At 50.0% G+C, this 14,326-nt stretch overlaps 1 protein-coding gene across 2 annotated transcripts in view; it reads left to right on the top strand.

Moving 5' to 3' along the window:
- Zc3h7b (zinc finger CCCH-type containing 7B) overlaps positions 1 to 14,326 on the top strand; it is a 53,580-nt gene that overhangs the window by 36,249 nt on the left and 3,005 nt on the right. For both annotated transcript variants that reach the window (XM_052748414.1, XM_052748415.1), the window contains exons 15-22: positions 1,241 to 1,341; positions 2,255 to 2,436; positions 5,099 to 5,184; positions 13,099 to 13,232; positions 13,389 to 13,494; positions 13,606 to 13,714; positions 13,905 to 14,038; positions 14,145 to 14,308. In XM_052748414.1, coding sequence (XP_052604374.1) covers positions 1,241 to 1,341; positions 2,255 to 2,436; positions 5,099 to 5,184; positions 13,099 to 13,232; positions 13,389 to 13,494; positions 13,606 to 13,714; positions 13,905 to 14,038; positions 14,145 to 14,308 — 1,016 coding nt within the window. The remainder of the gene's footprint in view (positions 1 to 1,240; positions 1,342 to 2,254; positions 2,437 to 5,098; positions 5,185 to 13,098; positions 13,233 to 13,388; positions 13,495 to 13,605; positions 13,715 to 13,904; positions 14,039 to 14,144; positions 14,309 to 14,326) is intronic.

Here is a 14,326-nt window from a genome sequence, read left to right on the forward strand (position 1 = left end):
GAAACAGTAATCACCCATCTGTTCTTCCCTAGGAACCCACAGTGCACCAGGATTTAGATCTTTATTCATACTTTCTGGGCGGCTCCAGCACACAGATACTGTTCTCATTTATTGGTGATGCTAGGGTTTGAGGTGAGGTGGAGCCTGAGGGCCATATGGCCAAGTCAACCTGAGCTCCAAGCTCTAGAGCCCAGGCCCACCTCCCAGGACCAGCCACCACTGGCAATCTTTAGGGCCATGCTTCCTGGGGCCAGGTAGACCTAGAATCTTGTCCAGTGTGGTCCCCAAATGGGTATAGTGAATGTAGCCTTAGCTTAGCTGTCTAGAGCAAGGTGTCCATGGCCTGCCTTTCCACATCTTCCTCCGCATGTGTTCCGCGGTCCGGCTGTGCCTGCTCTGCTTCCTGCCAGTGACCCAGCTATTCCATCCCTCCCAAATTTCTGCATTTTTCCCCCAGCCCAGCTCTGATCCCAGTAGCTCCACTGAGCTTTCCAAGTGTTGAGGGTTTTTTTGTTTTTTGTTTTTTTGAGGGGGTATTGAGACAAGGTCTCACTAGCCCTGGCTGGCCTGGAATTTGCTATGTAGACCAGGTTAGTATTAAACTCACAGAGATCCACCTGTCTCTACTTCCGAGCACTGGGATTAAAGGTGTGCACCACCATGACCACCAGCCTTTCCCAGTCTCGAGAGTACACTTGGCTCTGTAGCTCGCTGAAGGTGGAGACAGTGTCATGTTCATCTTTGAGAAGTAAGGGCCGGGTGGAGGGGTTTGGTGGGGCCCAGCCCAGCCCGATCTGCTGACCTTTCGAGCAGACAGACTCGTGCTGTCTTTCCTTAGGGAAGAGTTGGCTTGGGAATCATAGCTCACGGCCGTAAGACAGGAGCTCCTGAACTCATGTCTATCGTTTCGTGACCTGCACAGTGAGCCTGTGGGATAAAGCAGGTTAATTATTCACAGTTGCAGTTGAGAAAACTGAGGCTCAAGGGCGCGGAGTAACCCCTGGCCCAGGCACTGGAGCTGTGGGATCGGAGGGATGAAAAAGGAGAGCAGAGGCCCAGGGCACCTGTGGGCCAGAGACCCGAGGTGCACAGAGCCTGGGGTATCTTCCCATACTCCGCCTACCTAAGACAGGGCCTACAGGAACCAGTTGTCCTTGCCCAGATGGCCATGTGGAGTTCTAGCCCATCCCCTCCCCAAGTGGCCTTGTGAAGGTCCCAGCCCATCCCCCTCCCTGGACAGATCTGCTTCGACAGCAAGCCCCGGATCATCAGCAAAGGCACCAAGGACTCTCCATCAGTGTGCTCCAACCTGGCTGCCAAGCACAGCTTCTACAATAACAAGTGAGTCCTGCAGCTGGGCGGTGGGCCAGATGAGGCTGGGGAGGGTCCCTGACAGATAAGGAAAGGCCTGGGCCCAAAAGGGACAGAGCGGCGACACATCCACCCATAAAAGGCAGGAACCACGTGTGTTGAACACTTACGGTCTTCCAGTCATTGTCTTGGGTATCTAATGGTCTCAGCAGCCCTTTAGGGAGGGAGTTACTGCTCCCCTTGTACAGAAAAAGAAAGCTGAGGCTTGGGAACAGCTTGGTCAGCAGGAAGGTGTGGCCCGCTGATGGTTGACTCCAACCAGCACCTTGTGTTGTCATGGTTTCAGTGTCGGACGGGATGGGAGGAGCTGGGTCCTCCAATGCCTTTTCTCTTTCCAGTTCTCTGCTCTGCCCCATCGTTCGTGATGGAGTCAGGCCCCGCATTAGGCAGTCCCGGGTTTATATCCCAGCCTGGCCAGGGATGGTTGCGGGTTGGAGCACCAGCCCCTGCCTCCTTGGGTTTCCTCTTCTCTGAGAATAACGATGTTCCCATCTTGTTGGGTTTCACTGAAGTCCACTGAGTTTCCCCACCCAGAGAAAGTGCCTCATTGTCACCCTCCTGGGTATGCTTTCTCCTTCTACTCCTGGGCACACTCCCTTCCCCCAACCTGGTGACAGGTGGGATGAGACACCTCTATCTGGGGACAGTCGCACGCTGAGCCGGCCCCAGAGGTCTGTGATGGGGTGCAAGTGAAACAGAGCTGGGACTAGAGTCTCGAGTGTAGGATCCCCTTTCCTCCTGTGCCGCCCACATTCTGAGATGAGCTACTAGGGCAGGAGGTGCCCAGGAACAGGCACTGGAGGGGTAGCCCCACTGCAAAGATGGAGGGCAGAGGGTGTCGGAGACCGTAGTCGGCATCACGCGCATCCCGTGTGCCCACCAGGTGCCTGGTGCACATCGTCCGTTCCACCTCTCTCAAGTACTCCAAGATCCGTCAGTTCCAGGAGCACTTCCAGTTTGACGTGTGCCGCCACGAGGTGCGTTACGGCTGCCTGCGGGAGGACAGCTGCCACTTCGCCCACAGTTTCATTGAGCTCAAGGTCTGGCTGCTGCAGCAGTACTCAGGTGAGGGACAGGCAGAGCAGTGAAGTAATAGGCTTGGGATTGACTGGGATCGAACAGGCCAGGGCCTAATGGCCAGTGGTCCGGACCTCAGGGGAATTCAGAAGCAGGTGGCTCCTGAGGGCTTCCTGGAGGAGCTAGTACCCCTGGACATTACAGGGGAGGCAGAACTCTGCTCACGGGGTACTGCGGGGTCTCTCCCTATCCAGACCCTGCCTAGGAACATGCCAGGATAGAGATGGAAAAGCAAGAGTGAGTGAGCCTCGGAGCCTGGTAGACTCAGATCTTGAGCCCTCACCCTGCTCTAGCAGCTCCGCCTGGTGCCCGGGGAATGGCCAATATGGCATCTCTGCCCGAGCCTCCTTCTGTTTGTCCAGCAGGTGGATTTTCAGATGTTCACATATTCATCAATCTAACTGCTTTACACCCTCTCTGTGCCAGGGTATCCAGCCATGAACTAATCAAAGCCCTCACTCCTAAGAACTTACATGGAGCCAGACAGGCAGTGTACAAGCGAGAACTAAATCCTAGGATCCATCGCACCTAGGATGCATATTCTCCTCTACTGCCTGTTATACTTTTGTTAGCATTATTTGGAGCCATGATGGAGCATATAGATATTGTACACAGACAATCAGTATCCACTTAGACTCTAAGTCTTCTCTGGAGTCAATAGTGGTTTTTGGGTTTTGGTTGCTCTGGGTTTTTTTTTTTTTTTTTTTTTTTTTTTTTTTCCAAGACAGGGTTTCTCTGTGTAGCCCTGGCTGTCCTAGAACTCACTCTGTAGACCACGTTGGCCTTGAACTCAGAGATCCACCTGCCTCTGCCACCTGAATGCTGGTATTAAAGGTGTGCGCCACCAACGCCCAGCAGAGTCAATAGCGTTTTGACTTGAGTTGTACACCATTGATGTGTGGAAGCCGAGCAATGGGAGAGGGATGGAGAAAAGTGTTTCCAGTGAGGCGGTGAGAACCAGCCTGTCTAGGGAAGGGCAGGGAATGCTCCAGGTAGCAAAGGACTTGAGGCAGAAGATTATCCCGGAGGTAAAGCAGTGAATGGGAGGTGGGATAGAGTTAAGACGCAGGGCTCCCAGTGTGTGAGAGTCTCTTGGCCATAAATTAGGAATATAGTCACATGCTGCATTGATGTTTTAGTCAGTGGTGGGCCAAAGGACAGTGGTCCCACAATGTTATAATGGGGATGAAGAGTGCAATGAATTATAATGAATGAACAGCACTGTTCCTAGTTTGTGGATTTGCTATACTATATCATAATTGTTAGAGTGTATTCCTAGTTGAAATTAAAAAAACAAAATTAAAATGCTGACTCTGTAGCCAAGAGATGACTCATAGGATAAGATGTGTGCCACCAAGTATGACCTGAGTGCGATCCCCGGACCCACATGGTAGAAAGAGAAAACCAACTCCTGCAAGGTGTCCTCTGATGCCCACACACACGCCTGCACCACATACACACAAAATAAATAAATCTAGTAAGATGATTGCTTTTAAAAGCCTGCCCTGTGATGCTGGCGCAGCCTCATCCTGTTTACAGCATCTCCAAATACTGCGCATCTCCGAAAAGCCCATCGTTCATATGACACGTGACTGCAGTTGGCATTACTCAAAACTTGCTGTGCGATGCCAGGAGGGGTTTTAGGTGAAATGGAGTTTCAGAATCTGATCAGCGGTTTCTAAGCCATGCTAGCTGCTTGGTGGAGAATAGAGGACCTAGGGCGTCGATGGAGACACCAGGGAGGATGTACCTCACACCAGGTGGGGGTGGGGGTGGAGGTGGCAGAAGGGGTCAGATTCTGGGTACACTTTGAGGTGGAGCCAGCAAGATTTGTTGACGGACCAGATGCGAAGTATCAAACAGAAGGTTATATCAAGGTCAATGCTGCAGTCATGGTATCTAGTAGACTAGGGTTTCATATTCTGAGAAGATGGGATATGTAGGAGGAGCATGTTTGGGGGACTAATATCAGGGTTTTGTGTGGGATGTAGGTTCCAAACTGTCTTCTTGGACCTCAAGTAGGGATGTTGAGTGGGCAGCTAGATGTGGCAGGCTGTAAGTCCAAAGGACACGTGGGCTGTGGATTTGCATTTGGGGGTTACTAGTAAGAAGCTGATGTCAAGTGTGGTACGTGGCCCGGGTAAGCAGGGAGTGGAGAGTGGCTGGAGAATGATTAGGCAGATGATTCGAGGGCTGCAAGGAGGGGAGGCTTCAGGAGGGCATCAGCTGGGCCTGGGAGGCAAGTAAGGATCTGATTGGTACTTTGGGGCCATCATGCTGGGACATTTGCCCTTTGGGGATTGGCAGTGAAGAGCCATGAACCTTGTGCTTTGGTGAGCCCTAGAGACCAGTGGCCTTGGGGCTGCCAAGCAGGATTCTGCTTGAGCCCCCAGTGAGAAAGGCAGAGGCTTCAGGAAGAGCTGAGCAGCTGGATCTGGGAATGGGACACTGGCTTGGGAGTCAGGGAACTTTCTTCCTATGATACAGATGAACAAACGGCCCAGAGAAGATGAGCTTTTTCCCGGGGTCCTGAGTCTTATGTGGTAGGACTGGCTGGGTGGGACTCCTCTGCTTGGGCCTCATCCCAGCATCCCCAGAGTGCTGTGTCTCATCCTTTGCCAAGCCCCATGTTTTCTGCCACCCTCCACAGGCATGACCCACGAAGACATCGTTCAGGAATCCAAGAAATACTGGCAACAGATGGAAGCCCATGCAGGGAAGGCCTGCAGCAGCTTGGTAAGGCCCTGGGATTGGCATGGGGTAAGGGTGGGCACCACGGGAGTTGTCCGTTTCCTTTTCCTGTGATATGTGACCCAGCAAGTTGCATTCTTTTCTGTATTCACAGAGTTCACATTTTACTACTTGTTTGTTATTAGTGTGTGTGTGTGTGTGTGTGTGTGTATGTATGTATCATTTTCCTATGTGCAGGTATGTATTTTCATAAACATATACATTTATATACATAAATATGCACATTGTTTCTGGGGGATTTCTGTTTTGAACCATCTGGGAATAAGTGCAGATAGTTATCCTCTTACCTCTGACCACTTTAAAAAGGTATTTTGGGCCTAGAGAGATGACTCAGCATTTAAGAGAACTTGCTGCTCTTCCAGAAAGCCACGTTTGATTTCCAGCATGCACATGGTGGCTCACAATATCTCTAACTCTAGTGCCCTGGAATCTAATACCCTCTTCTGGCCCCTGTGGGCACTACACACACACACACACACACACACACACACACACACACACACACACACACACACACAGAGGCAAAACACCCATACACATAAAATAATAACTTTTAAAAAAAATTGTAGCCGGGCGGTGGTGGCGCACACCTTTAATCCCAGCACTCGGGAAGCAGAGCCAGGCAGATCTCTGTGAGTTCGAGGCCAGCCTGGACTACCAAGTGAGTTCCAGGAAAAGGCGCAAAGCTACACAGAGAAACCCTGTCTCGAAAAACCAAAAAAAAAAAAAAAAAAAAAAAAAAAATTGTAGAGGGCTGGAGAGATGGCTCAGCAGTTAAGAGCACTGGCTGCTATTCCAGAGGACCCAGGTTCAATTCCCAGCGCCCACATGGCAGCTCACAACTGTCTGTAACTCCAGTTCCAGGAGATCTGACACCCTCACACCAATGCACATAAAATAAAATTAAATTATTTTTTAAAAAATTGTAGGGAGCTGGAGAGATGGCTCAGAGGTTAAGAGCACTGACTGCTCTTCCAGAGGTTCTGAGTTCAATTCCCAGCAACTACATGGTGGTTCACAACCATCCGTAATGAGATCTGGTGCCCTCTTCTGGCATGTAGGCACACATGCAGACAGAACATTGTATACGTAATTTTTAAAAAAAGTAATGAGGGTACCTTTTTATAGCCACAGTACCCATGTAACACCAGAAAATTAATAGATAGAACACTACCATTCAGATTCTGTCCCTAAATTCTAGGTGACACCCTGTTCCATTGGCATGTTTTTTTCATGCCCTTTAATGTAGAATGCCGCCTTCATGGGTCTTTGTCTTCATGACAGACATGTCCAAAACCTCTGGTTTTACAGATAATCCTTCCTGTGGGGTGGGGCGCCTGTTTCCTCAGGCCATGGGCCCAGCTTACACATCAGCAGACATGTCATCTCAAGCTATCCTATTAGTGGTGATAACTGTGAGAGTTTGACTAAGGTTCCCCTGCTGTGAAGATTCCTGCAACCACAGTTATTTTTCTCTACTGTAATTAGTTACAACTTCCTGGATCAATAGGGCATGGTGGCACATGCCTGTCACCCCAGCACTTGGAAGGTGAGGCAGGAGAATTAGGAATTGAAGGCCAGCCTCGGCTACTTAGTGAGTTTGAGATTAGCTTGGGCTGTGTGAGAGACTATCTAACCTGCCCCCCTGCTCCTCAAAAAAGCCTCCTGGAGATGCCTTGAGTCCATGTGAATGCCTGTGTCAGCTCAGGGTGGTTGGTACCCACGGATGGTGTTGTTGCTTCTCTCCTGGTCTTCACTATGGTCCAACTGTATGAGCCCCTGACACAGTACCCCACCTGTACCATTCCCGCCATCCAATCCCCCTTAGATTCTTCATCATAAAGCCCTGTCCACCATCTCCTGCATGGGTGTGGCTCACTCATGAGGGATGAGCCTGTCTCCTAGGCCAGACCAGTCTGTTGTCAACTTGAAGGAAACCTGGGCTTCTGAACTCCTTATGGGGCCAGGCTGGAGTGGGGGTTGGGGGAGGATCCAAGCTGAGGGGAGGAGCCATTAGGGCTACCTGCTCCCTGGTCTTCCCTTTCTAGCCTTTGTATCACCCCCCTTTCTCTCTCTCTCTCTCTCTCTCTCTCTCTCTCTCTCTCTCTCTCTCTCTCTCTCTCCTCGTCGTCCTCCTCCTCCTCCTCCTCCTTCTTCTTTCTCTCTCTCTCTTTCTCTGTCTCCAGAAATGCGCTCAACCTGGACTATAGGATTTCTGGTGGTTAGATTAAAAAGTCAGCATTCCTCAGGAACTTATGAAACTGGTTCCCCTCCACCAAAAGGAGTCCTTCCCTTACCTCTGGCACAAGGGACATATGGCTACCTGTGGCACCTCTCAGCATATCAAAGCACATGCTGGCCTCCTTCAGTATCACAAGTACCTGCTACACTTTTCAAAGTCCATGCTAGTATACTAACCCTTCTCACCTCCTCCCTACCCTAAACTCCCTCCAGCTCATGACTTCCCTCCCCAGCTGCTCATTCTCCTTAGAACCCTGCCATTCTCTTTCCTCTCCCCCATCTCTCTCTCCTCTCTTCTTCTTCTCTCTCCCTCCCTCTCTCTGTTTCTCTCTCTCTCACTGCCTGTCTCTTATTTTTATTTCTTTGAGATGGGTCTTGCTAAAGTCAGAGCTGGCCTTGAACTCAGGACCCCATTGCCTCAGCCTCTCAAGTGTGGAGATTATACCCGACTGCCTGTTTTTCTTTCTCTTCCAACTCCCTGCATCTCTCTCGTTCTTTTTGCTCCTGGCCAGGAGCCCAGCAGGGACACTGTGATGGGCTCAGGTGGGTCCTTGTGGGTAGTCTTCTAAAGAGAGCACCGAGTCCTGGCCCCCTCCTTTCTTCCTCATCCTCTTCTCCTGACCAGTGGTCAGTCCTTCCAGGGCCACCCAGGGCCAAGGTGTGTGCTTCTCTGGCTGATGGTGCTTCACCCCTCCCCTACTGCCAAGACTCCATCCTGCCTATTCAGGACACCACCCAGGCCTAGCTCAGGAACCAGACACCCGTGTCCAACTCAGCTGGCCCAGGCATGAGCTCTTGCCTGCTTGCCATCTAGGAGTAAAGGCATTAGGCCTGTGAAGCCAGGGGGCCACCGGGGCAGGCGCTGCTTGGGCCCAGTGCCTCTGGCTTACCATGTCATCCCCTGAAGAAGCACAAAAGCGCTTACTTAAGAGGGAGTGAGGATTTGCACTCGGTCAGATGTAAATGATCCCTGCACTGGGCAATGCCGGTCACTATTCTGAGGGAACCAGCAGGGGACATAACCAGCCCAGGAGAAACCAAGGGCTGCCCAGACAGGCAATCCCACACCCAAGGCCCCTGGACAGATGAGGAATCCCAAGCAACAGAAGGGACAGAAGACAGCTGGAACAAGTTAGCCAAGGCTATCTCTCATTCCCCACTCTGTCCTGGGCACAGAAGAGCAGCTCCGCTTACAGAGTAAAGGCTGGGGCAAAAGGTCGGGAAGAATTGTGGGAAGGGGCCTCAGAGACTAGCTGGACACTGCCCTGGAGGAGGGTCCTGAAACCAAGACGTCTGTCCTGCCCAAGGCCAACTTCCCACCTGTGAACTCCTGCTCTCTATAGACCAGGCACTCAACACTGGTTGGTCAGACAAGGTACTTGAGCCATGGAGAGTGGCAGCTTTGTCATGGGAAAGCCCTAGGAGGCCCCCTGCAGCCTGAGCTGAGTGTGTGGGTGATACACACATGTATGTGCGGGTGAGCACACCAGTGTGTACAGGCCAAAGGAGAGACCAGGCATCCTCTATCACTCTGCCTTACCCTTTAGGCAAAGTCTCTTGCTGACCCTAGGGCTTCCACTTTTTGGCTAGCCTAGTCCCCAGCTACATCCTGTCTCTGCACCACTCAGAGCTGGGTTACAGGCATGTGCAGGACCCACTTGGATTTTACCTGGTGCTGGGAACCAAACTGTGGTCTCCATGCTTATGCAGCGAACACTGTTACGTGCTGAGCCATCCCTCCAGCACTTGAGCTGAATTTTGAAAGACAATTTTTAGAATAAGTTGCATGAAACCCAGAGGAAGGGCATTCCAGGTAGAGGACAGCATGTGGCACAGCATGCTTCCCTAGGACAGGGTCGGTCACACACACGTTCTCTTTTTGGCTTGTTTTCGCATGAGTGGTTTTTTTTTTTTTTTTTTTTTTTTTTTAAAGATTTATTTATTTATTATGTATACAGCATGTATGACTGCAGGCCAGAAGAGGGCACCAGATCTTATTACAGATGGTTGTGAGCCACCATGTGGTTGCTGGGAATTGAACTTAGGACCTCTGGAAGAGCAGTCAGTGCTCTTAACCTCTGAGCCATCTCTCCAGCCCGCATGAGTGGTTTTTATGCAAGACAGATATGTGGGTATATAAGATGGGCATATAAATCAAACTTTTTGTTGTTTTGAGAAAGAGTCTCACTATGTGTAGCCCAGTATTTCCTGGGACTGACTTTGTAACCCATGCAAAGTCTCTTAACTTGTAGCAGTCTTAACTTGTAGTAATCCTCCTGCCTTAGCTTCCTAAATGATAGGATTACCAGCATAAGCTACCATACCTGGCTACAAATTAAACATTTACTAATGCTAGGTCATAAAGAAATTTCTTTTAAAATGATTTTTTGGTATTTATATAATTTTATTGTTTATTAAATTGAAAGAAAATATTAAGCCAGTCAGTGGTGGTGCACACCTTTAATCCCAGCACTCGGGAGGCAGAGGCAGGTGAATCTGTGTGAGTTCGAGGCCAGCCTGGTCTACAAAGTGAGTTCCAGGAAAGGCTCCAAAAGCTACACAGAGAAACCCTGTCTCAAAAAACCAAAAAAAAAAAAAAAAAAAAGAAAAGAAAAGAAAGAAAAAAGAAAAAGAAAATATTAATGAGATGGACATGCTTGTTTAATTTACATAAAGAACTAAGTATTGGCTGACGAGCTGGAACTACAGGATGTGGCGACAGCACTTCTTGGAACTGCTGTTCCGATATTTGTTTCTGTAGTTGTCAATGCTGAGAACATCACTGTGCATAAATATGTAGTATACAATGGCAGGAGTCTGTTTGGAACCATGTCAGAACTGTTGGAAATTCAGTACTAACCCACACCAAAATTCATTCAATAGTTTAAAAAAAATCTCAAATGAGAGCTGGAAACTCAAATGATTCAGCTCGTTAAGAGTGCTTGCTGAGCCGGGCGGTGGTGGCGCACGCCTTTAATCCCAGCACTCGGGAGGCAGAGGCAGGTGGATCTCTGAGTTCGAGGCCAGCCTGGGTCTACAGAGTGAGTTCTGGGACAGCCAGGGCTACAGAGTGAGTTCTGGGACAGCATACAGAGAGACCCTGTGGTAACAACGACAACAAACTAGAGCGTTTGCTGCCTTTGCAGACGACCCAGGTTTGGTTCCCAGTACTCACTCAGGCAGCTCACAGTTGTCTGTAACAACAGTTCCAAGCTATCTAATGCTCTCTGACCTCAATGGGCACCTGCATTACAGTCACATGAAATACATAAACTTCCAAAGGCCCGCGCGCGCACACACACACACATCTTTTAAAAAATGAAGCTTAGCCGGGCGGTGGTGGCGCACGCCTTTAATCCCAGCACTTGGGAGGCAGAGCCAGGTGGATCTCTGTGAGTTCGAGGCCAGCCTGGGCTACCAAGTGAGTTCCAGGAAAAGGCGCAAAGCTACACAGAGAAACCCTGTCTCGAAAAACCAAAAAAAAAAAAAAAAAAAAAGTTAAAAAAAAATGAAGCTTAATTGAGCAACTCAACAGCAATAGTTTTAAATCTCTCTCTCTCTCCTTCTCTCTGTCTCTCTGTCTGTCTCTGTCTCCCTCTCTCTCTCCCTCTCTCTCCCTCTCTCTCTCTCTCTCTCTCTCAATGCTGTGATGAAACACCACAACCAAAAGCAACTTGGAGAGGAAAGGGCTTATTTGGCTTATATATCCTGAATCACAGTCCACTGGGGAAAGCCAAGGCAGGAACCCAAGAAGTGCAGGAACCTGGAGGCAGGAGCTGATGCAGAGGCCATGGAGGACTGCTGATTACTAGCTTGTTCATCATGGCTTGCTCAGTCTGCTTTACTATAGAACCCAGGGCCACCAGCCCAAAGATGGTACCACCCACAATGGGCTAGGCCCTCCCCCATCAATCACTAGTTAAGAAAATGCCCTCCAGGCTTACCTACAACCCAGTCTTACAGAGTCATTTCCTCAGTTGAAGTTCCCTCCTCTCAGATGAAGACAGCTTGTGTCAAGTTGACATAAAACTAGCCAGCGCGGCCTCAAACTCACAGAAATCCATCTGCCTCTACTGCCCCAGTGCTGGGATATGCCACCATGCCTGGCAATTAAAAGAAAAAAGATTTATGTTCATTGCGTGTGAGTGTTTTGCCTGCATGGATGTATGTATTGTACACCACATGCATGCCTGCTGCCCACAAAGGTCAGAAGAGGGGAGCTAAAGTTATGGATGGTTGTAAGCCACCATGTGGGTGCTGGGAAGATCTTCTCTAAGAACAGGTACTCTCAACCACAGAGCCATCTCTGGAGCCCCAACAGCAATTTTTAAAAATCAGACATTGTAACAATGTAACTCAAAGATACAGTGCTTAAATGCTGAGATAGGACAGGAGGAAAATATTAAAAGCCTTTGTTTTCTGTGGATCATTATTTTCCTAAAGAGCGGGAAGTTTGTATGTACGGTAAGAACACTGCGGTTCATGACATATAGTAGTCTGGAATCCGCACGGAGGTCAGGCAGTGTTTCTGGGTGTTACAAGGTGTGACACCATGCACAGTGCAGTTTGTTCATATCAGGTACTTAGAATCAAGGGTCTGGTAAAGTGGCATGACGGAACAAGAGTATGTGCTGCCAGACATACCCCAAATGCCTTGCACGTTTGATGTTGAATTAGTTTCTGGTGGTTGTGTATTCTGGTTTATGATAGGTTTCAGTATTGCCAAATTTTCCAGAGCTCCCAAGTTCAGTTCTCGGACCCTGTATGGGTTTTGACCACATGTTAAGGAGCTATAGTGATTAAGAGCACATACTGCTCTTGCAAAGGGCCTGAGTTTGGTTCCTAGCCCCCACGTCAGCAGCTTACACTACCTGTAATTCTAGTTCCAGGGGTATCTAACCAATGCCTCTGGCCTCCAAGGGCACACACCCACACACACGTGCACAAACCCACACACACACACACACACACACACACACACACACACACACACACACACACATATATATATATATATATATATATACTTAATTTAAAAATAAAATAGGCTGGGAAGCCAGACGTGGTGGCACACACCTTTAATCCCAGCACTCAGGAGGAAGAGTCAAGTGGATCTCTGTGAGTTTGAAGTCAGTCTGCTCTACAGAGCTAGTTCCAGGATAGCCAGGGCTCCACAGAGAAACCCTGTCTTAAAAAAAAAAATCGGGCTGGGATGATAGCATGTGCCTTGAATCCCAACACTCATGAAACAGGCTGATGGGTCTCTGTGAGTTCAACTCTAGTTTGGTCTCCACAGCAAGTTCCAGAACAGCCAGTGATACATAGTGAGACCCTGTCTAAAAATAAATAAATAAAATAAATTTAAAATAAATCTTTAAAAGGAGAATATTCTATGCAGTGGTTGCATAACACAGGCCTCTAAAAAGTAAAGCTCAGTAGAGGCCAGCTGGGGAGGGCAGAAAGAGACCCTGGCTCAGGATCCCTACCGCATCAGGCTCCTCTACTCAGAACTCAGAGGGCCTGCAGCCGAGAGGGCCCTGTCTGTCAGCACAACCCGGCAGTTGACTAGCTGATTTAAGACTCGGTGGTCTTAGACTCCCAGAGGCCTAAGGCCTGGTGGCTCTAGCTTCATCAACCCACTCTCCCGTCTTCCAATAGGGTGCCCCAAGGACACATGGGCCCAGCACCTTTGACTTACAGATGAAGTTTGTGTGTGGTCAGTGCTGGAGGAACGGGCAGGTGGTGGAGCCAGACAAGGACCTCAAGTATTGCAGTGCCAAGGCCCGGCATTGGTGAGCAGGCACGGGGCAAGATGGGGGACTCCTAGCGCACCGTGGGGGAGGAGGCCAAGACTTGGGAGACCAGGGCTCTGAGAAAGGAAAGAAGGTCTCATAACCCTGAGGCTTCCTCTCTGATTCTCCCCAATGACTCTCATCTTTGACCTACAGCTGGACCAAGGAGAGGCGGGTCCTTCTGGTGATGTCCAAAGCCAAGAGGAAATGGGTGTCGGTGAGGCCACTGCCATCCATTCGAAACTTTCCACAGCAATACGATGTGAGCACTTGATGGGTGGGCAATACAAGAAGTTGTCGGCCTTCGAAGGCTCTAACTGGCCAATGACATAGCCTTGTGGGACTCAGCAGGCTTTCCTTTGCCCGCCCACAGCTCTGCATCCATGCCCAGAACGGCCGCAAGTGCCAGTATGTGGGAAACTGCTCCTTTGCACACAGCCCTGAGGAGAGGGACATGTGGACCTTCATGAAGGAGAACAAGAGTAAGTGGCAGACTTGTCCTGCATCACCTCATTTCCAACACCTCCTGAATACCTGCGGGGGCCTTCCCCAGACTCGGCAGGCCCTGCCTGACTCTGGGCTTCCTGTGAGTGATCGCCTCCCAAGTCCAGAAGGGATCATGGGTAGAGTGGATGGGGAAGCCCCCTCACCAGGCACTCTGTCCCCTCCCAGTCCTGGATATGCAACAGACCTATGACATGTGGCTGAAGAAACACAACCCAGGGAAGCCAGGAGAAGGGACGCCCATCAGCTCTCGGGAAGGGGAGAAGCAGATCCAGATGCCCACGGACTATGCTGACATCATGGTAAGCCCTGCCCACATGCTGGGCCAGGGCCAGTTGGGAGGGCAGCCTGGAGGGGCTGAGTGGGGCAGAGATGTGGAAGTTGGCACCCACAAAACTGTGCTCCCAGATGGGCTACCACTGCTGGCTCTGTGGTAAGAACAGCAACAGCAAGAAGCAGTGGCAACAGCATATCCAGTCCGAGAAGCACAAGGAGAAGGTCTTCACCTCCGACAGTGATGCCAGTGGCTGGGCCTACCGCTTCCCTATGGGCGAGTTCCGGCTCTGTGACAGGTGCTGAGGGCAGCATGA

The sequence above is a fragment of the Peromyscus californicus genome, unplaced genomic scaffold, assembly GCF_007827085.1.
Source record: "Peromyscus californicus insignis strain IS unplaced genomic scaffold, ASM782708v3 Scaffold_20__1_contigs__length_68692818, whole genome shotgun sequence".
In the NCBI taxonomy this organism is placed as follows: domain Eukaryota; kingdom Metazoa; phylum Chordata; class Mammalia; order Rodentia; family Cricetidae; genus Peromyscus; species Peromyscus californicus.